Here is a 21369-nt window from a genome sequence, read left to right on the forward strand (position 1 = left end):
CCTGACCTTAGAAGATGGTGAAAAAAAAAAATGCCAAAGGGCGTCACAGGTGCCCTTTCACAGACAAGACACAAAAGTCTGTTTCTCACATCGCAAGCAGCAAAGACCTGATCCAGCTGGATGATGAAGCTGAAAGTGACACCTCTGCAGCTCCTCCACAGCCCCACATAACCATCCAAAGCTGCCAGGGCTTCCCAGACAGAGTTTACCTGCTGGCATCAGTAATCTATCAGAATAACCATCTGGAAAAGCCCGCTGCACAACGGTTAGTGAGTTATGGCAAAGAAAGAGGACTCCGGTTACCTGAAGTCAAAGATGAGGAGATGCATCGTGCAGCTTATGAGTTGGCCTTCAGCACACTAAAATGTAAGTTGGCAATTAACTGTTAGCTCAGGGTTATTTCTCGAACCTTTATTATTCCTTTTTTTGCCTTTCTCTGCCCGCCTGCCATATAAACATAAATCAACAATCTCATATGAGGAGCAGCTGATGTTTCTGTTCATAGTTTGTTTAGTTTGTTTTTGCCTTGAGATGATCTTTCACAACACTACAGAAGGGAAAATGTCTTAATAAACATTACTTTCTAGCATCTGATTGTTAGAATCTGACTGGTATTAGATCCTAATGTGGCAGTCTAATTGAGATCATGGGATGAGTCGTTTAAGGGCCTGAAACAATTAAAGTCTCATTTAACCATTAATAAAATAAGTCACTGTTTGCTGTGGGTGGATAACCAGTCTGTTACCTCAAGTGCAGCACAAAGCATACAATTTTTTATGATTAAGAAACTGAGATTGTCCTTTGATATAGTATTAAAAGTCATAAAAGTCAATAACAAAATACCAAGACTGCATCTTCTCTGGGCCTGTGAAGCTGTGCTGACCCTCGACTTAAAAGTGTTAAAAAAACAAACAAACAACAAACCGACAGATTAAAGCGATTCCTAATTTTTGATTTATACCTCTTGGTAATGGTCTGTGGTTTGGGTAAATGTGAAGCGACATCAGGAAACGTTTTCATCAGCTCTCATTTTGAATCATTTCTCTTTCTAGAAATTGCAAGCAAAATTGATTTGATTTCTGGCAAACAAACAGCTTTGGGCAAGTTAATTGACAGGTAGAATTGCATATAGATAGACTGATGAAGGGCGAGTAGAAGAGGGGGAAAAAAATGCTCGAGTGGTCATGGGGGAATTCTGCGTCATGCTACAAATCAATTTGTCCCTTAATCTGTTTGCTGGGACTAGGGTGAGGTCTGGGTGACCGAAGTCACAGGGTGTGTAATCACCATGGCAATAATGCAGAGGAGGCGAGCCAACAGCCAGGGCAGGAAGCCGGCTGGAATCGATTTAACGTGTTTTCAGTGGATGCCGAGGTCAGGTTGCTAGAACACCCCCATGGCCATGGATGATTTTTTTCATCTTCTCGCTGTGTGTCCACTGAATCTGGATGAATATCAGACATACATGTTAAACAATTAATGCAGATCACCTCAAAAATATCCATCATCACCAGCTCCAGCACCTCATTTGAGTAACTTATATTAGATTTGTAGCTCTAGGTCATCACAGCCTGCTTGCATTACCAGGCGAAACTAGGAAGATTGCTAAGGATAATAGAAGAGAAACTAGCAACTAGTAACTAGTTACAAAATTTAAAGAAAGGAAGGGTGACTCAAGACTTCTCCACATTTTACTCCACATTTTACTTGTTTTTTTAATCACTCCTTTCTTATTATTTTAAAGATAAATACTGTTATAAGTTTGGACTAGACAAGGTAAGATCATTTAAAGAAGCTGTGGAGCCTCACCTCCTTGTGTTGAGTACTTGAGATAGATCAAGTCATTTTTACAGTAGGTGTGTATGTATATATATGACTATTTTGTGTTGCAGAGACATTGCTACTGACATACTTTAATCATGTATGTGTTTTGGATTCGTGTTTGTATTTTTGTGACGTTTGCTGTGTAGATGAAGCGACACACCCTCGAAGCGTCTTAGTTTTTCTTCTTCCTCCTGCAAACACGCCAGCTTTTTGTGCAGAATTTGATTTTCTCCTGACACGCAGCACTAGGATGCTGGGAGTCATGACAACACACATGCATCTTGTAGGTACATTCAATGACCGATCCAAAACTGAACAAAGGTCAGATGTTAACCTAAAGAAGAAGCGCTTCACCAGTGAAAAGCACACAGAGCAAAATGTCAGTGAGTATGAACTGGTATTGATCTTTGTGATTATAACTCTTATCTGTTCTAAACAAAAGGTTCAGTGAGCTCCATGTCGGTGGCGGAAGACACAGACACTCCCTTTCGGGGTGTTGTGAGGAGTGTCGAGCAATGCTCAATGTTATGGGGTTGGTGTTGAGGTTGATCTTTACCCTGGTTTAGAATTGCCATTTCATAAACAAAAGACAAAGCTGTTGGGATTTTCTCCACATCTTCTCCTTCTCTTACACTTCATTCTCACTCTTTTCTTCTTCTGTGCCTTCTTTTGTCTCTTAAAAAAACAATTTTCCAGTGTAGCTCTGCTAGATCAGCGACCTAAAGGCAGGTTATGTTTTCAAGGTTTCATATCTTATTCAGTGGTCATGCAGTGTGCTGTCATTGCTTGAGGAATACGCTCGTGTTAAGCTGTGTAAAGTAATTTTTGTGGGAATGTGGTAGAAATTCATTTGACCTTGTCAGTAGCCATAAAAGTCCTCCCTCCTCCTCTTTTTTGCCTCTTTCTACTGGCTCCTCTGAGTATTTCTGTCTCATTGTCCACTGGCCAACTGGGCTGCCAGGCTGTCAAATGACTGAGGCTGCTCTTCTCTCTATGCAATGAGAAAGGGCCACTCTGTGTGCTATGCTGGACTTGGAGTATAAGACAAAGAGAGAAAGATTTGTCTTTTATTTTTTTTTGTCCTTGACCACAATCAGGGCAGTTATCACCACTATGCCTCAGCAAATATTAAATTGTCAAGATGCATAATACGTAAGATAGATTGAGCATTTAGCCCAAAGGTGAATGTATAACTTACTGCAGGTACCTTCAATGGCTGTTCCAATGTTAGATTAATGTGCAATTGGGTGTACTGATGCAGAACACTGTGAGACAAAGACCTGCTGAAGAGGAAAAAGAGACGCCATTCAGGTCTGGCTCTTGTGCTGAGCATTTGTTTGACTACAGGCACCATCAGTCACTGCTCATTGTGTAACACCTGGATGGAAGCCACACGACACATAACCTCAGTTCTGCATCCTACAGTGCCTCCTGCTGATTGAGGATGCATCATAATTTATTTAATTTTTTTTTGTTAGACTCATTTCAAGCGACTGTTGCTTGTCAGACTTAAAAGAGTTTGCATCATCCCCCAGGTAAAAACCCAGCGTGGCATCTGCTGTGCAAAGATGTCTCCTGTAAGTGATTTATAGCAGAATTCCCTCTGTGTTTTGCTCAAATTGCAGTGTGTGATTTATAGCATGTTAAAGACCATGACCTCTGCAGAATGAGGCGTCATGGCCTCTTTAGAGATCTGTTTTGCCGTGTACAGTGAGCGGTTATCTCTTAAGAGATTGTCTTTAAGGACTTCTGCAGTAATGGGGACAATTCTAAACCTTATTCACCTGCATCTGCAGTAAATTACACCACTGCTGATGTTGTAGAGTTCTGTTTCCTCAATTAAAGATAAGCTCTATCATGTGAAAACAGTTGTTTGTGTAGCCGCCAGTGTGTGTGTGTGTGTGTGTGTGTACCTGCATGCAGATGCTTGCCTTGCCCTACACTGTATAGGGGTGCCCAGTGTGAATTTGTGATGTTGCGATAAGTTAACAGCAGTATGTGGTTTCCGTGGTGTCTCGGTGGATAGGGTCTGGTTTTAGATCCTATTTGCAGTCTTAGAGGTGTGTCTGTTAGGAATAGGAATCAACCAAAAGGCAAACCACCCTTGTGACAGACAAAATTTCAAAACTGTGGTTTCACACTTGAAGAAACACATGCATCTTATTGACAGCTTTCGCAGTTGTCTGTTTCTTCACTAGATGCGCATTCATATTAGAGAAATTATCCTTTTGCCCCATTCATTCACTGTGCAGAGAGCAAATGCTACCTGCAGAGAAACTTTGGAAGCAGCGGTTCTTTAATCCTAACATGATAGACGGGCAAGTGTTCCTGTCTCTCCATCTCATGCATATCGAAAAGGAGAGCCTGCTGTTCACAGATGGGAATGGTAAGGATAAGCCTGTTTGTTTTTATGTATATTTTAAGAGAAAGAATCCTGTTGGTTAGTGGGGCAGTTGCTGCTTTTATGATACGATAGCGTGGGTATGGGGGTGGAAAACCACTATAAACCGAGGAAAGATATCTGATAGCGAGCTCTCACCTTTTAGCAGTTTAAAGTCAGCCCTTTCAGACTTCTGTCACCTTTTTCATAAAGAAGGTCAAGAAGAGTTTCCCTGGACTAAAATGACAGAATTAAGTTATTGATTGCACCATAGCGGTGTGCAAATAATTTTTATAGGACAGCAAAGTATAGATGAGCAGGTACCTCTGTAATACTCTGTATACAACAAATTACAGCATCCCCATAATCAGGATGGATTTTTTTTTAATCCTTTCTTACTCCTGTTAAAAATTAAATATAATCAGAGATCGTGCAGTCAAAATGAGATGCCTCATTAAGGAATAATTACTATAAAAGCAAAAGTGAGCAAAAGTAGTGTTATGGGAAAAAAAATATATCCAAGGTCATAAATGTTCCCACACTACCTTGTGTTATCCTTGGTAAAAACGTTCTAGGAGAATTAGACTAGAAATATCATAATGACGTGCATATGGTTAGATATACTTGGGATCATAAATTACTTGGTTACTTGAGGGTTAATTAATGGTGTGAATAAAATGGAAAATTGAATCATACTGGCACATACTAGCCTGGTATGAAAAACACGCTCGCGCTCTATGTTTGGCTTCACTGATTATGTCTCGATCTGACCTTTTCATTATTTTATATGTCATTGGTGTCATTATTCCTCCAATTAAATGGGCTCTCATAGCAAAGACACACTAAGTGAAAGAAAAGAACCAAATGAAGAATCAGATTAGGTCTAATTAAACACCAAATAAGCATTTAATCACGGGAAATTAAACCCCCGATCTAATTGAATTATCTTTTGAAATTAAATTGCTATCATTCGGGGTGCCTCTAGGAGACTCTTTTGTTCTTTGTCTTCATCTCCTTTAGCTCTTTTTTTTGTGTGTTTTCTTGTTTTTATCATTAGATGTGGATTCATTAATGGATAGGAGTAATTTATTGTGCCTTTGTCTCCTCCTCCAAATGGAGGAGTCGGGATTGGTTTCGAGGGATAATTAGACATTGATATAAAAGATGCATTAATATGCATCATCGTTACTCACTCACAATTAGTTATTGAAATCTCTGTTATTACATTTCTATCCTTTTAACCTTGTTTTATTATTCCTGTGCAGATCAAGAACTGCTGGAGGACATGATGATTGACAGCTGCTGTTATCTTACTCAACCAATGGTAAATCATTTCATATAATTTTATATGTCCGTAATTTCTCAGTTTACCTTGTTATCCCTCTGTGTATAGTTTTGTTTACCTTAGTGCTTCCACAAACACTCTCCAGTGTTCATGTCTTGCTGTTTACACTCCACATATTGTTTGTTCTATTCTCTCTGATGTTATAATCAGTAACAGTAATATTGATTTATTGCACTGACATGCTCCTCTCACCAACTCACAAAGCGTCTCGTTTTGTTCATATTCCCTCCTCTAATCAATGACAATGTCTCCCTTTGGAGTAAAAAACATCTAAACGTTACTATGTGGCAGAACATATCTGGCTGTGTATTATCCTTTATTACACCCCATTAATTAGCGATGAAATCAAAACAACCCAGGGGCAGTGAGTTTGTATGTACCATCTGAGTGTATTCTGCACAGTGTGTATGCTGTATTTGTCCTCTAACCAATTTTTATTTTGTTATGATGCTGTGTACTCGTAAAAGAAAGCTTTGTAGCACAGCCGTGAACCTACAGCCTTCTTAAATGAAGAGGTATCCTCTGGAGGAGGCTGGCATGTACTTTTGCCCTACTTTTAACACACCACATAAAAGATTCTGAGCAAAGAGGAGGGCTGCTTAAGCTGTTTTCTCCGACGTTCTGGATGATGATAAAACATGGGCAGAATACAGAGCGACTGCATGGCTGGTGAAGCAGGTGAAAGAGACGCGAAATGAAAGCGAGCGGCGGTGAATGTGCAAACAGAAAACAGAGCTGTCATAGAGTTTACAGATCGAAGATAGCCAGTGTCTATTTCAGCGAGGGCCTAAGCATATCCGGGCACATTAATACACATGAATATATGTGTTTGCAGTGTAATCCCCACAGGCACACAGATGTACACTTGCATCGTAGCCTTGTGAAATATGGCCCTGGGTGAAATGAATGGCTCTCCCTACGGGATAGTGGCAGGTCGTTACTCTGCATTTCTCTAGCTAGACAATAAAGCCCAGACACAATGAGACAGTCTTTAGAGCTCACTCTCACCTTCTTTTACACTCCTGGCATCTATAAAGTTCAACCTTGGTAGAGAAATAGAGACGGGAGAAAGAGGTGAATGAGAGCGAATAGACTGCATGTAAAAAAGGGGGTACATGAGGGTATTGGATAGGGAAGAAAAAAAAAAAGTAGAACGGAAAAATGAGGGTATACATAGGCTTTGAGCCTAAAGCACATTTGATCACAATGGAGGAGGAAAATGAAGCCTAAATCCCACAGAGGATGGAAGTAACCTGAATAAATTCTAGTCAGGAAGACAGAGAAGGTAGAAAGCATTTGACATGACAGAGTTCCAATCCACGTGTAAAATGAAGCATATGAAACTTTAATAGTAGATGCATTCGGGATATTTCATCTATAGTTTGTTCATTTGTGTTATATCAGTAATACACTACTGAATTGAAATTAGCCCTGAAATTAAACAGAGTGAGATGAAGACAGTCTCAAGAGACTGGGATAAGAGTTGCTAAGCAGAGCTGACATGTTTACTGTTTCCCACCATGGGACACTGTTTCCAGGCAAGCTTAGTGACTGGGAATTTCCCCACACCCAAGTGTTTAACCTTGGTGAAGGACAAGTGGAATTTGAGGTAATGAGGGAAGTCGAGTGAGCTAAAAAGCAAAGCGCCACAACCTGTCTCAGAAATCGACCTTTCAAAAAAAGAAAAGAAAAAAAAAAGAAATTAAAGGCCTCTGTACCGAATAATAAGGACAACCTAATTCCTCCCCTAAAACAGAAACCTTTGTAGCGTTCTAACTTCTCTGCCCATTAGCCCAGTTGTGAGGATGTGGCAAGCTGTTTCTGCAATGGAGCACCATCTGCCACTAATGCGGCTGGTGCCCTCCCACCCTCAGGGGGAGAAAGGTGGGGTTAGAGAGAGGAAAGGACAGGGATATGGAAAGAAGTGGAGAGAGGAAGATAGTGAGTTTAAGGGAGAGCGATAATTGTAGGGGAGTGGTGGAAACATAACTCAGACTTCCTCCGAGTTTTAATTAAGTACCAAACTTTGGGTCATGGCAGGACATCCTTGAGCTACTGTGTGTGTGTGTCAATTGTGTAAATGAGAAACAGTTCAGTCACTGAATCAATACAGATAAATAGTATCAGTCCACAGTTCTCCTCATTATGTAGCTGAAATAGGGCCATTTAAAAACCACTGAACTACACCGATGCAGGTGTAAATTCTGGACATGCAACATATGCTGACTTTTGAGCCGTTACCACTGAATAAAAACAAGGTTGTTCCTCAAGTTATTAAAATGAGAAATATTTCTATTATGCCTCTGCTCTTGTTCTTGCTTTTAAATGAAACGTGGTGCCTTTTGCTCTTACACTCTAGCCAGACGAACAGATGAGCCTTGTTGCCGTCATGCTCTATGACTTCCAGAACAGGAAGTTCCTCCCTCGGGAATGCAAGGTGGACGAGATCGTACAGGAAGTTAGACATGTGGAGGACTACCTCCTCAGGTGAGGAAAAAAACAAACCAAAAAACAAAAGCACAAAAAAGCTGAAATCACTGCGGGTGAAATTATTAAAAGACAAACACAATAAAACATGAGGAATTTTAGATAAAGTATTTAAAATCTACACAGCCTGGCTGGTATTGTCTTCATGTACATTTGCCTGTGTGTGGGTTTGTCATCACGTGTTTCTGTATTTGTTCTGTTTTTTTTTGTTTTGTTTTTTTAAATCTGTTTCATTGTCTTCAGAGAGATTTTGTAAAAGCAAACCCCAAACAAACCATGATAGCTCTGCAGCTGTGCAAAACACAGTGACAAAACTTTACAGAGATAAAAGAAAAGGTCAATTTGGCAGATGGAAGTAGTCCAACCCATGAGTACTGAGCAAGGGGAGTCAGAAGAAAGGAAGCCAAGAGCTCACTGGTTACCATTCACACATTCTTTTTTTAATCTGTAATGTATTTGTAACTTTCCATGTAAGGTATCTGGTGGATAAACATAAAAAATGTTCAAAGTTCAAAGAGAAATCTGGCTTGTGTGCTGTCATCACAAGGATGCCCCTAGTGGTTTTTTTTTGTTTGTTTGTCTTGTGTGCAGGTTTAAAACCAAACTGGCTGCCTCTCTGGCCCGCTGCAGGATCAAACATGATCTCTTGTCCATTGAGTGTATCCTGCCAGAGAGTGTGAAGAAGAAGCAGCAGAGGTCGAGCAACCTTCCACTTTACGCATGGGTCAACACGCTGAAGAGCAGGTCAGCTGAGCATGCTGAGAGTACATGCTCACCTTCCCAGAAGCAGATAGCACACACTTATACATTTACACCTGTACATAAACACAGACGTGCACTGTAAGCATACCCAGGATGTGTCCACACACACCTGCATTTACACAGACCTTTAACTTTGGGCGCTATCCAGTGTTTTATGGGCCAGGTACCCGGCTGACATCCAATTAAATGCTCGCCCTACACGCTGTGTGTGTGCAAGCGCTAATGTGTGTTCTTGCCTGGGCCTGACAGCCTGATTCAGTTAGGTGTAAATCCTGCTGCTGTAGACAGATTCAATCAGCAGCAACCCTCAGTGAGCTCTGGGACTGTAAAGGTCACCTGTTGGGACTAATGGTGTGTATGTACATGTGCACGTGTTTGTATGTGTATGTATGAATGTGTGTGTCTTAATGGCTTTTATAGACCATATTACTATTAAAGACTCTTAAAAGGCCAAATAGCAACTCTGACACTCTAACATTATTATTATCGAATAATGAGAGATAATAATAAGGAGAGGAGAGAGCCTTCCTCTTTCTGCTACCTCTGACCTTCGTCTTTTATCCCTTCTCTTGGGCTTCCGCTAATCTGCTCTCTCCTCTCTCTTCGCCTTATCGCTCCTCTCCTCTTTTACTTCCAGTCTTGATGAGGTCCAGAGTGTCCTGAAGAGCGCAGGTTTCTCTCAGGTCAAATCGATTGGGCAGTTGGAGGGCCAGACCTTCTGCCAGGATCCCCACTGTGGGGATATACTGGTCTTCCCTGCACAGCTGAAAGCTCAGCTGTACTCCACCAAGCTGCTCAGCGATCACAAACTCATCATCCAGGTACTAGGTGCACTGAGAGACGAGGTTTCTGACAATATCAGCCTCCTCTCTGAATACTCTAATATAGCTGTGGAATCTCTTTAGCTCCATCAGTCTTCTGTGATATTTATGATTTCACTTTGATAATGGACTTTCTCAAATTGATTGTAAGACTGAAATCGCTTATGCCAAGAAAGATTAGTTTGCCCAGATACAAATATTTCACATCACTTCCACTCATATGGGTGTGCTTCACTTTGAGCCATAAAGAATTATCCTGTTTGGGAGGATTGGACAGTTTAATCATTTAATTTCTGCTTCATAAAAGTCAAGCTGCCACATAAACTGTGAACAGTACGCAGCACCACAACACAAGTAAATCAGATTTTTGTGACCAGATTCAATCAAATATTCACTGCCTCTCCCTAATTAATCATCTCTCCTTTATATTTGTTCACTGACTCTCCATCACTCTTTCCATTTTCTGTTTTTCTGCTTTTTCTCCTCCTTGGTTTGTCTCATAGCATTGCTGCAACAAACTAATACTTCCACTCCCTGTGCCTGTAGGATAAGTCATGCAGCTTGGGCCCAAATGCTGTGTGCTCCCTGCTACACGAGGAAGGAGATGTTCTCATGGTGGGCTCCTTCTCCAGCCTCACTGTCTCCCACACTGCTGCCCTAATTGCAGAAAAGTATAAAGCCAACAGCATCAATTGGCCCAGCGTCTACGTTTGTGTCAACAACTGCACAGATGCTCAAAGGGAGGAGCTGGAGCTCACTGTCTCTGCAATGGGCTGCAACAGTAAGAGAAAACAGATGTATGTCCTTGAGTGGGCTGTCAGTATCGGTTTGTGTTTGTGTTGGAGACAAAAGAGGCGACAGAAGAAGATGGAACAAAAGAAAGCACCTGGCTGTTAACTGTCTTTGTCTTTAAATGAAGTGAAAACTTAATATAGACCAACAAAGACTGGGCGAGTTCTAGTGAGAAAAATGGATGTTGCTGTCAACAAAAATCCTAGGGACTCATATAAACTCAGTGTGCTTTAAACCAGGTTATTTTGCTGATAGTGGCTGCCACCTCAGCTAGTCATTAGAGAAATAAAAAAGGGGAAGGAACAAAGTTGACATTTTTATGATTGCAAACGACGCCTTCAGGCACAGAATTTTTCTATAAAGAAATATAGTGGGACATCATGGATTTAAGCACGGAGAACATGTGCATGCCTGGTGCTGATTATCATTATACTGTCTGTGTCTGGCGCTCAGATGTGAGACTGATACTGGAGGAATTCCAATCTTTGCACACCGGTGACAAGCGACTTCAAAGAGTGCGCGTTATCCTGTTGACCCCCAAGTGTTCTGTGTCTGCAGTTAGCAACCCAGTTGATTTCATACTACAAGAAAATGGAGGTAACGATTTAAGCACTGAGCCATACACTGTGGGCTTATTTACTATACTGATATAGACCTGGGAACATACAGTTGGTTAATGTGCACAAATCAAGATGTTGTGCACACTGGATATACTGTAGGATGTGATATATCAAGCTTACATTGTTTAAATGCAAATTATTGCTATTGCTTATCCTGTGCAGTTGTTGCAGTTGCATTCATAAAAAGTAAAAAACAAAAGCATGTCCTTAATGTTTTTATGCAACAGCTTAAAAACACTAAACTAGCTCTAAACTAGCCTTAATATTATAAATTGAACATTTTCACCCTGAACAAATATCTGATGGAAGTCTTTCTTTGTGGCATAACAACTAGCGGATAACATACTTACTTAAAGATGCTTTTACACCCACTCGAAGGCAACATTAATAAAGTAAAGATTATTCTCTTCTGAAGCTCCTCTTTGTTTTTTCAGATACAGACCTGCTGCAGGACCTGTCCCAAGGCTCCATAGCCCAAAGCAAACTGGAATCCCTGGTAGCACAGCAGAGGAAGGATATTGATCATGCCTTGATGTGTGAGCGTACAACCACCCGCTCTCGTACGCGCACCACATAATCTGAGTTTCAAGCATGCAGCCTCTCTGACACGATGTTGCTTACACTTCCTAATTATCTAATCTCCTATGCCATTAGGCTGAAGTCTGTGGTGTTCCTTGGAGATTCTCTGAGTTTTAATTAAGGACCCTAATGTTACACTGTGCTGGTCATTCGCTGTCTTCTGCAGCAGTCTTTGCATATTTCAAAGTGTTTCGGTGTCCCGCTTTGTGTTGTATAAATTGTCTAGAGGTGATCGTGATAGAAGTATTCTGTTTTATGCCGATGCTACTCTTTTAATCTGCTGTCAGTGTGTTTTTGCTCAGTTGTATTCTACTGTATATATTTATACGCTGCATTTTCCTCTGTTCAGCAGTCTGTATCAGCGAGTTATGCTCATTAGCTTCAATCCATCTTGTTTTGTTCAGGGGATCCTTCTGTCTCTGCTCTGGGATGTGTTCATTGAGCAGGTGGAGTCTGTAGGTTGGGGGAAATGTAAACTAGCTTCTCTAATTAAGGAGCTATTGATCAGCCCTTGTCTGTGGTTTTGCCAGTGCAGATGCTTTCTAATAGGACTAGTAATTAATGGCGGGTATGTATCGAGTGCCGTGGTTCAGTTGTGTCGATGGTCTCATTTCAGCGTCTCTCACACTCACACACACAGACACACACACCTCCAAAGCCTTTTGTGTCTGTTGTGAAGCATCTAATTGCAGGACACCTGAATGACATTTTGGCCTGGTTCTAATCTTTTTGTCTCCTTTTCACCTCTCTCCAAGTTATATTTCACATTTGATTGGAGCCGATTTGCCACATCTGAGCAGGTTTGCTTCGTTATCAGCCGAGTGTTAATTATTTCTGTCTGGCAATAATTAGCGAGCAAGAAAGAAATCAAAGCTCAAATAAAGGGAGTCAGACTGCCAGCAGCCAAACAAATCTTCAAGCCAGTCGCAGTTAAATAAAATGAGCAATGTACATGCATAAGCAGCGCGAAGAAATTAATATTCAAGAGCATATTTCTTCAAAGCGAGCAGTTGATGAGGAGGACGGCTCAGCTTGAATAATCAAATTTAATTGTTGTAAATAGGGATGAAGGGATGCTTTTTAACTAAATGTGTGTGTTTTTGTGTATAGTCCCCAAAGTTTTGGCAATTGTCTACGCCACATGCTCGTCATACCCAGAGGAAAATGCGGACTTGGTTAGAAAAGCGTTGCAGCAAGCCCAGGCCCGTGCAGACCAGGAGGGGGAACCAAAACAAGCAAAGTTCAGGTCAGCCTCACTCTCTGCACCCCAGTGTGCTTTCTGCTTCTGTCTCCATCATTGCCTTTCTTTGTCTGTTTGCATTGCTGTCTGTCTGTCTGTCTGTCTGTCAGCTTTGCAAGTTGTTTGTCTGCTTACCTTTAGACAGGCTTCTGTCAAAGCCTCAGCACACCTCAGACAGGAACAGAAGGAAATTCGGTGAAAATATAATCAAAGGTGCCATTTCATGTCTTTAAATGCTCTGTAAAGGCCACGGAAGAAACGATTTTCAGTCAGCTCGCCTTCCTGCTTTTTTTTTTTTCCAGGATTCTTTTCTTTGTTTGTGGGGTTAAGAGCTAGAGTCTGGTTGAAGTTTTTCAGTCCTGTTGACTTGAATGCATCAAGGCTGAATCCTCTCTGCAGCAAGCTGGCCTGGTGTGCTGGCAGTGCCTTAGGCTAGCGTAAATAAAACAAAGGTAGTATTTCTGGTAGGGATCATACTGGTTTTACCCAGACATCTACTCCTGTGTGCAATGTTTGTGGATTTCAAATAACAAAGTAATAAAAAATTATAATTATAAAACGTTTATGTCAGTAATCAGAAAAAAATATCTTCAGCTGTTATTCCAATGTGTTTTCTTAATGTCACTGGTTATGTTTTTTTAAACTGTATTTTCCTGTTTTGCTGCGTATGTGTGTGTGTGTTTCATTCAGGCCAAGCCCTTCCCCTTTCATGTCCTCTGAGTATCCAAAGGCCATGGATGAAACAGCCAGTTTCTTCATGCTGGAGCCAACAGAGCACACCAATGGCTCCTTTCTGGCTGTTCTTACCAGAGTGGTAAGCATCACTTTAGCAGATGAGCAAAGGAATTCTCTAATAAGCCACAATATACGCACCCTTGTTAGTAACTACTTTATTTATCCTGAGAATATACTGATGTACAACAGGACCTCCGTTTTAATAATGTGTTAAGGAGAGTTGTGACCACACAAAATTAACCATTTAAAGCCGGTTGGAGTAGACACGCTCCATTTTGTGTAACTATTTTAAAATCCCGATAGCACTGCCACCACGTAAGCTAGCGCAATAATTATTTTTGCATATGAAACCGGAGGAGTTTTACTTACATCTTATGCCATCAGCTTGTCCTAGGTCACAGTTTCCTTCCACATATAGCTTTGCAAAAACTGCATAAAAAGCATTTGCAGCAACAAAAACATAATATTCCAGAAACACGCTTTGCCGATCCGATCAGCTGTTTGTAACACTTCCTACGTCCATCAGCGTGAACTATCGCATGTCCGCCATGACCTGCCCGAAACTGGAAGTGACGTCATTTTGCGGAAATGTAGTTTTTTACCATCAGGGCCTTATGAGCTTATACTGGTGTTTTTAAAAGTTATGTTTGACTTTATGACTTTCTGTGCCGTTTCTGGGATGCTTAGGACTCATATTGCACTGCTGGAAATAGTTTATTTTGATGCATATGCTGCTTTTTTGCAAATTTGCATTATAATATTTATTTTCGTTTTTCCTGCAGTATATAAAAATTGGTGTATTTCAAAAATAAAACTATGAAGACACTTAAAATAAATTTCCTGTGGTGGGAAACTATTTTGTGCAACTTTCTTGTCTTTACAGTTTTCAGGGATAAGCCTCTTAAATTTCTCTAACTAGAAATATATGTTAAAAAAACAAAAATGATTTTCAATTTTTTTGTAGTTTATTGCACTGTTTTGCAATTTATGTAATTACTTTATGTAATTACTATGCACTTAATGCAGACATATTATTAACATTTGGGCTATAATGGTTGTATTGATGTATATCAACTTGAAATGCTCTCAAAAATGGCACTACAAGATGTAAAAATATAATATAAGCTCTGGCGGACTTGGTTCTATGGTAGGTCTTAAAGGGTTAATGTACATGTACACAGAAAACACTTCTCATAACAGAGCAGCGCAGCTCCTATTGCTCCTTCATGAAGTCAGTTTGAAATCTTACAAAGCTGCTGTTTCCTTGTTGATGTCTGAGTGCTGCAACCACACTGTAAAAAGCCGCATCTGTCCTCGCATGCAGAGTCAACACTTTGTAATGTTAGCTACATTTTGCTTCTTACATGGGATCAGTGATAACTAAGCTCTGTGAAAATGAAATTCCTCCAGGCCACTGCTGCTGCTACTTTTAGGCAGTGCAGCCAAAGAGATAAGTACAGGCAAATGTAGCTCATTTACAGTACTGTGTAAATTCTCGAGTGACCCGTCGTGTCTTTATATTTTGTTTCCAAGGAGTCAAACTTTTTTGAGGAGTAAATCTGGCAGCTTAATGGTTTTTGGTTCAAATCAATGACCGTAGAAGGTCAGGAGGCTCTGTCACGATTTGGGGCTTCATTTCACCCGGTGGTGTTGGGGATCTTGTCAAAATTGATGTAAGTATTAAGACAGTAAAGTAAAGTCAGATTTTGATCCACTATGCAATACCATATTGAAAGAATCTGATTGGCAACAGCTTCATTTCTCAGCAAACACACACATTTTAACAGGGAAGGGAAGAAAAGGCACCAACATCCAAAGAAACGCTTTGGATGTCTTTCAAGAAGCCTGAGAACTATACCTTAAGACTACTTAAAGAAATTAAAGAAAGCTGCCTAAAAGAGCTCAGACTGAAAGAATGAAGGTGGTAAATTGACTGGTTCTTATGTAGTGCTTTTCTGCTCTAACTGAGCACTCAAAGCACATTATTCCAACATTCCACAATCACCCATTCACGCAAGCACTTTTTTTTTTCTATGCTTAAGCAACTTGGTGTTAGTGTAGTGTCTTGCCCGAGGATATTTGGCACGTTGACTGGAGCAGGCAGGGATTGAACCGCCAACCATTCGATTAGTAGTACTGCTCTGCCTCCTGTACTACAGCTACCCCAATTATTGGCTCTGAAGCGCATTAAAAAAATGTCTATTTTTGCCTTATATATTCTATTTTCTTTGTACATGTTTCAATTACTTACAGCAGCCTTTTCTAATTTTACTAGCAAACCATAAAGAAACAAGGAATGGCTCAAGACTTTTGCACAGCACCGTTAAAATGATAAACTGTTTAAAAATAAAAGATAAAAAGATGAATCAATAATGATTAAAGGAGATGCTGTGGTGTGGTGAATGTCACTCTGCCATTTATGACTGTCTCAGTATCGTGTAATGGACTTTAAATGTCTAAGTATTAACACATACTTGGCTGTATTCCCAATACGCCACTAAAACACACAGATGAATGTTTTCTCATTTAGGGTTAATATAAGAAACAGTAGAGAAATGGGAACAGTAAAAAGAGGAAATGATAGTTTCCTACAATCTCTACATATATTTCTCATTTTCCTAGCAAACTATAGAGACGTAAAGGGTGTCTGAATACTTTTGCACAATACTGTAGCATCCGTCACTGGCAAGCTGTCTGGTTTCAAGTGACAGATAAGTTCCATCATTAGTCCTGGACCTGACTGTGTGCCTCGCCGGTATGATACCAGGGTGTCATGCTGCTGACTTTTGTAAGACCGGCTGACAGTTTATTCAGCCTTCAAAATGAAAATGCTGTGTACCGACAGAGGTTGTGTGTGTGTATGGTTTTCACAAGCACAGACAGAATAGATTGGGTGATCCTTTATTTATGTCTGCAGAGAAAATATCTTGTTCTTCTTCCCCTGAGTCAGTCAGCTCTCTCATAGATAAACACAGACAACGGTGAAATAAGTTTAATTGGCGAAGCTTATTAGTGTGGGGAATTGTGATGAAGTAGATACACTGAGCTGGCTGCAGTCTGTCAAAAACAAGCAACTACCGGGAAACTGAAGCATGAACCATTTGAGTTGTTATGATATTTGGAGAGAAGGCAGGCAGTGCATAGGGACAAAGCAGCAGAAGCTGAGATTGGGTGAACATGAGGATCACAGTGTGTGACGGGCACTTGGTGAGACCCTTGAGGAAAGGGAAAAAGAACGGGTGGAAGGAGGTCACGGTGCTAGAGGAAATGAGAATGTCGAGTCAGAGATGCAGGCGTCTTTTCCTGGTTTACTTGGCATCTAGACCGAAGGTGTGACACGTAGGTGAAGAAAGAGAACATTGCCTGAACACAAACGCATAAGTCTGAACATGAGAGGCCAAAGTCAGTTTGAGAGCAAGTTGTTAAGAGTCAAATCTTGGGTTTTGCAGCCCAGAGAAGAAAAAAAGGGCAGAGAGAGGGATTTAGTTTTGTTGCTGTAATGTGTTTGAGAGCAAGTTTTGATAATTTTGGGACTTTTCTGTGAACACTGGTAATTGGGATGCACTCTGTCTCTCTCAAATTCTTTTGTGGTTTCTAGTCACGGGCTTTGATTGCTTAATAAAGACTCTCCCTCAAACGCATCTGCTCTCCAATCCACTTTCATTTTCTTCTCTTTGCCTGTTCTCCCTGTCTTCCTCGCCCTCGTTTATTTGTGTAGGTGTCTCTTTAGAGAGACTCTGTCCCAACTGGCTGCGGGTGCGCTGTGTTGCACTGGATCTTCAGGGTTGTTTTGGTAAAGGTGCATCAGCAATTCTCATCAAGTGTTTGTGACCGTTCTTCCCCACATCCTCATAATTCACAATATAGACCACCCCTCCCCATTACCGCCACAATATTATGAAATCTGCTTTCATGCTTTTGATGCCAGCGCGAGGTTATTAAGCCATCTTACCCCCACCGGGTGTGACGGAGCTCTCCCGCACCGTTTCCCTCTGACCATCCATCATGTTTTATACCTCCACAGATAGGAATGAAAAGATAATCAAAGTGCTGTAATGGTGCCTCAAACATGATTTTTTTCTTCTCGCCATACCTGCAATAAACTCAGCTAATCAAAAGTTATTGTGGCACACTGAAAAGCGTCATAAAAATAGCAATTATATAAGTGTTTGAATGCTGTCTGGCATATATTGCCTGTTGTAGTGGTGCCCACTGAAGTTCTTTATGAGCGGGAACAGCTGGGGACAATAAAGATATTCAAGTGATGCGTTTCTGGCCTAATTTCCCGAGAAAGCGACCCACGTCACAGGTGGACCTTTATCTAAAAAAACAAACTGCTGCTGCTGACGGATTAATTTGGACAGTATTAATGGGAGAGCCAATGCCCTTCAACATTGTCTTTATTTTCTTTTTTGTTCATAAATTTGGAAGCTGTTGACGAGATTCATTTCGGACGTAAATGTTAACAAAAGAGTGAGTTCAAATCCAGGAACTGCTGTGGCAGCTGAGTTTGGCAGAGAGTAGACGGAAGCGAGAGATTTACAGAGTATGGCATAGTTGGTTAGTGGAGATGGAGTAAGTGAGATTTACAGAGGTGAAGGGGAAGAAAAGGAGGCGAGGGAGAGAATCTGTTGAATAATTCAGCGCCCCCTCCGTCTGTATGAGTTAACGTCAGTGAAGTTCAGGGCGTCCACCAAAGACCGCATTACTGAGGTGCTTCTAGAACCATGTTTACCTGCCTAGAGTGCATCGAAGCACGCGGTGTCACACAGGTGCAAGATTCCCACCTTGACACAGTGTGCATGCACACATACAGAGAAATGATGTAGACTTATGGACAGCTTGTACAAACGCCTAAATGCATTTGCATTAAAGCACAGGCAAACACTCAAAAACTAAATACACACAAAGACTCACGCAGGCTGCATGTCCCTGTAGTGTGCACTGTGCTTGTGAATAATTCAGGCATTGAGGAGAGCAGTGGGCTGCTGCTGAGACAGCAGGTGACCCTGCAGCCAGCAGCAAGGACATGGTGGCTTCCTTTCCTGTCCTCTCTCCTTTTTCTCTCCTCTCGTTTCCAAAAATTTGTTTTTTGAATAAACATTAAATACAGTTAAAATGTACCATTCAGTGCGCTTCCCTTTCCATGCTAATCACTTAAAAGAACAATGTCCATTAACAAATTTTCATGAAACGCTGCATTTTTCATGTCCCTATTCTTTTTTTCAATTCTCAAAAGCCTGAGCCAGCAGTCAAAGAGGCACCAAACGAGGTGATCGCCAGGGCAAATGCAAAAGGCATACTGGACAAACTGGGCTCCAACCACCTTACTAGAAAAGAACAACACGAAAACAGCAGCAGGATGAAAAAAGCAGCCAGTGTTCGCACTACCCAGTCCCAGCTCTCTGTCAGCATTCAGCCCAAGCATCATCAGACCAAGAGGAGTGACAGCGCTGTGCTCTGTGGACATCAGGATTTTACTAACATGAAGCAGTCTTCACAAGGTGGGTGTGCACCCAACAGTCAAATAACTCAAGTCAACTGAATGTGCAGTGGAGAGAAAAGACAGATACCACTCTCATGTGTCCATTAAAACTAAGCTAATGACATCTAAGTTAGAATAAAATGTGGAAATGAATCTCTAAAAAAGAAAAGAAATAGGCTGTGGATAATTAAGTGTCACTGATTGGTTGCATCATCTCTATTTAGTAAATTTTTTTTTCAAGCTGGGATTTATAGATGTTGTGTACCAGTAGTAATGTTTAGTTTGGTTGGAATGAGTTCAGCCTTTTCTCCCTAGCCTCCTACACTTTATTTCAAAATGATAAATTCCTTTTTTGTCCCATCTTATTGTTTTTATCCTTTAGAAAAACCCAAATCACTGCGCTTGCAAGCCACAAAGGGCACCACATCAAGCTCGTTCTCTTACTCCAGACCAGAATGCAACAGCGCTTCCTGTTCCTCCTCCAAACTAGAAAAAAGCTTACACACTGCTCCTGTCACCACCACTCTGCGTTATTCTTCTTCTTCTGCCGCTCCTGCGGTCCCAGCGGCCCGCTCACGTGGACCTCAAAAGGAGGTGCTGAAACCTGTGCTCTTCGTCCTGCCTCCCGTTCACTTCCCCAACTTTTTTCCACCCCAGCACAGCCGATCCAGATTCAGCCCCAGCCTCAGCTGCAAGTGGAAGAGACAGACTCCGATCGTTTCCTCCTGCTCCGGCGGCAGTCTCTCCAAAGATGCTCAGGAAATTCCCGTCCTCACATGTTTTGACCTCACAAACACAAAGAAGAGCATAAAGAAGAGCTAGCCTTTGTATCAAACGTCTAATGAAATAAAGCTAGCAGTGCCTAAAACCTGCACGAGAAGTTCTGCGTTGTTAATGAACTGCTTCATGACACACAGCATGTGAATGTTGTCTAACTCTAAACATTATTACTTATTGTAATTTAAGTGTCATTGTGTGCCATAAAGAACAACCTAGTCAAGTCCAGTCAGACTGTATATATTTATATTTCTGTGCCGTGTCATTTCAATGTCAGTACATGATGAAGGCCTATATTTCTGCACTTCTACTGACCTGAAAAATTAAAAAGGACATTTTTTTTTTCTTTTGGTAATGCATTTATTGTCACAACAGCTTACATTTACATGGTGTGGAGATGGGTGAAGAGCAGAAATGAAATGATTTATAGCATCTCTCTAGTTTGTTTAGTGTGGTTTTCATTTAGATCAGACTGCATTCACAGAGTTCACACTGAGTGCAGGTGGTGGCCCCGGGCCAAAGGAGCGCCGTTAAAAACTTTTGACAGCAGTGACAGCTGACACTCTCTCTCTCTCTTTTTTTTTTAAACTGCTATGAGTGCATATCTGTGTGTGAATACTTGTTTGTGAGTGGGAGGACACTGGCTGGATTTACTGAATTTCTCCTCAGCTTATGGCACAAATCTGATCTTTTTTGGTGTCCAGCAACATGAACACGCTTCACATCTGCCAAGTCGAGCGGAGTTTCTTGCTTCTTCGTACATTTTAGGTATATGTGGTAAAGTTTCCTGAGGAATTTAAGTTGAAAAGAAGCAATGTTACATTCCTTTTCATAATGTATGCAGGAAAAAAAATACAATCTTAACTGATTTTTAGCACATTAAAAACTTTCTTTTGCTGATGGACCCATTTGTTAAAACTCATTAAAATACAATCCTTATTTGTGTGTTGTAAATTAGGCAGAAAGCAAGCTTTTAATTATGTTTGGTAAAAGGCCGGATTATTTTTATTATTTTCTTTTTGTGCCAGTGTGTAAATCCAGTTATGGTCAAGTGGAAATGAATTGTGCCGATAGCATCTATTTTTCTTTTTTTTGTCTTCCCAAATCATCAAGATAAAACAAACCCCATCAAGAAAACATGCAAAATCAAACTCTGCTTCTGTCTCATTATTTTAGTCACCAAAATCTTATGTCACTCTAATATCCACAAGCTTTATACCCTAAATTGTCTCTTCCCCCATACAATCATTTACATATGCTCGATTATTACAATCACTTCATTCGTCGTTAAAGGAGATGGTAAGTTTTTGCCTTTTCTTTTTTTTTTTGAAGTTTCTCATTCATCGAAACGATTGAAACATTTTTATGCCATTTGGTGGGCAGCTGCCAGCTGCATGATCTTGGTGCTTTTCTCATTCATCTGTCAGATATCCGTGACCACAGTCCTGGGAGGCTACAGCAGCTCATCCAGTTGAGTTCAGAAGGAGACAGAAGTGGAAAGAAAAACTGGCGAGGGCTTCCG

At 40.9% G+C, this 21369-nt stretch overlaps 1 protein-coding gene across 2 annotated transcripts; it reads left to right on the forward strand.

The window, feature by feature from the left end:
- The first annotated feature begins 14 nt into the window (after nucleotides 1-14).
- Nucleotides 15-19892, forward strand: LOC146638759 (protein NSUN7). 2 transcript variants are annotated; one of them, XM_085371060.1, is made up of 12 exons: nucleotides 15-366; nucleotides 5470-5528; nucleotides 7909-8036; nucleotides 8628-8780; nucleotides 9436-9619; nucleotides 10166-10400; nucleotides 10865-11008; nucleotides 11466-11591; nucleotides 12721-12856; nucleotides 13541-13664; nucleotides 18825-19089; nucleotides 19453-19892. In XM_085371060.1, exons 1-12 carry the CDS (start codon nucleotides 15-17, stop codon nucleotides 19890-19892), a joined length of 2346 nt encoding a protein of 781 aa, XP_085227186.1. The 2 variants fall into 2 exon arrangements, with proteins under 2 accessions (XP_085227186.1, XP_085227194.1); XM_085371068.1 differs by having other exon boundaries at nucleotides 11466-11567; nucleotides 18831-19089.
- The last annotated feature ends 1477 nt before the right edge of the window (nucleotides 19893-21369 follow it).

Source organism: Diplotaxodon limnothrissa, linkage group LG2, assembly GCF_057381915.1.
Source record: "Diplotaxodon limnothrissa isolate DT_005_m linkage group LG2, D_limnothrissa_male_GT1.1, whole genome shotgun sequence".
In the NCBI taxonomy this organism is placed as follows: Eukaryota; Metazoa; Chordata; class Actinopteri; order Cichliformes; family Cichlidae; genus Diplotaxodon; species Diplotaxodon limnothrissa.

Excerpts from the sequence above, each read along its gene's own strand:
- LOC146638759 (XM_085371060.1), top strand. The coding sequence starts at position 15 with ATGGTGAAAAAAAAAAATGCCAAAGGGCGTCACAGGTGCCCTTTCACA. Across the intron at positions 11,592-12,720 it reads GCGTACAACCACCCGCTCTC|TCCCCAAAGTTTTGGCAATT; the intron begins GTACGCGCACCA and ends TTTTGTGTATAG. Across the intron at positions 19,090-19,452 it reads CATGAAGCAGTCTTCACAAG|AAAAACCCAAATCACTGCGC; the intron begins GTGGGTGTGCAC and ends TTTATCCTTTAG.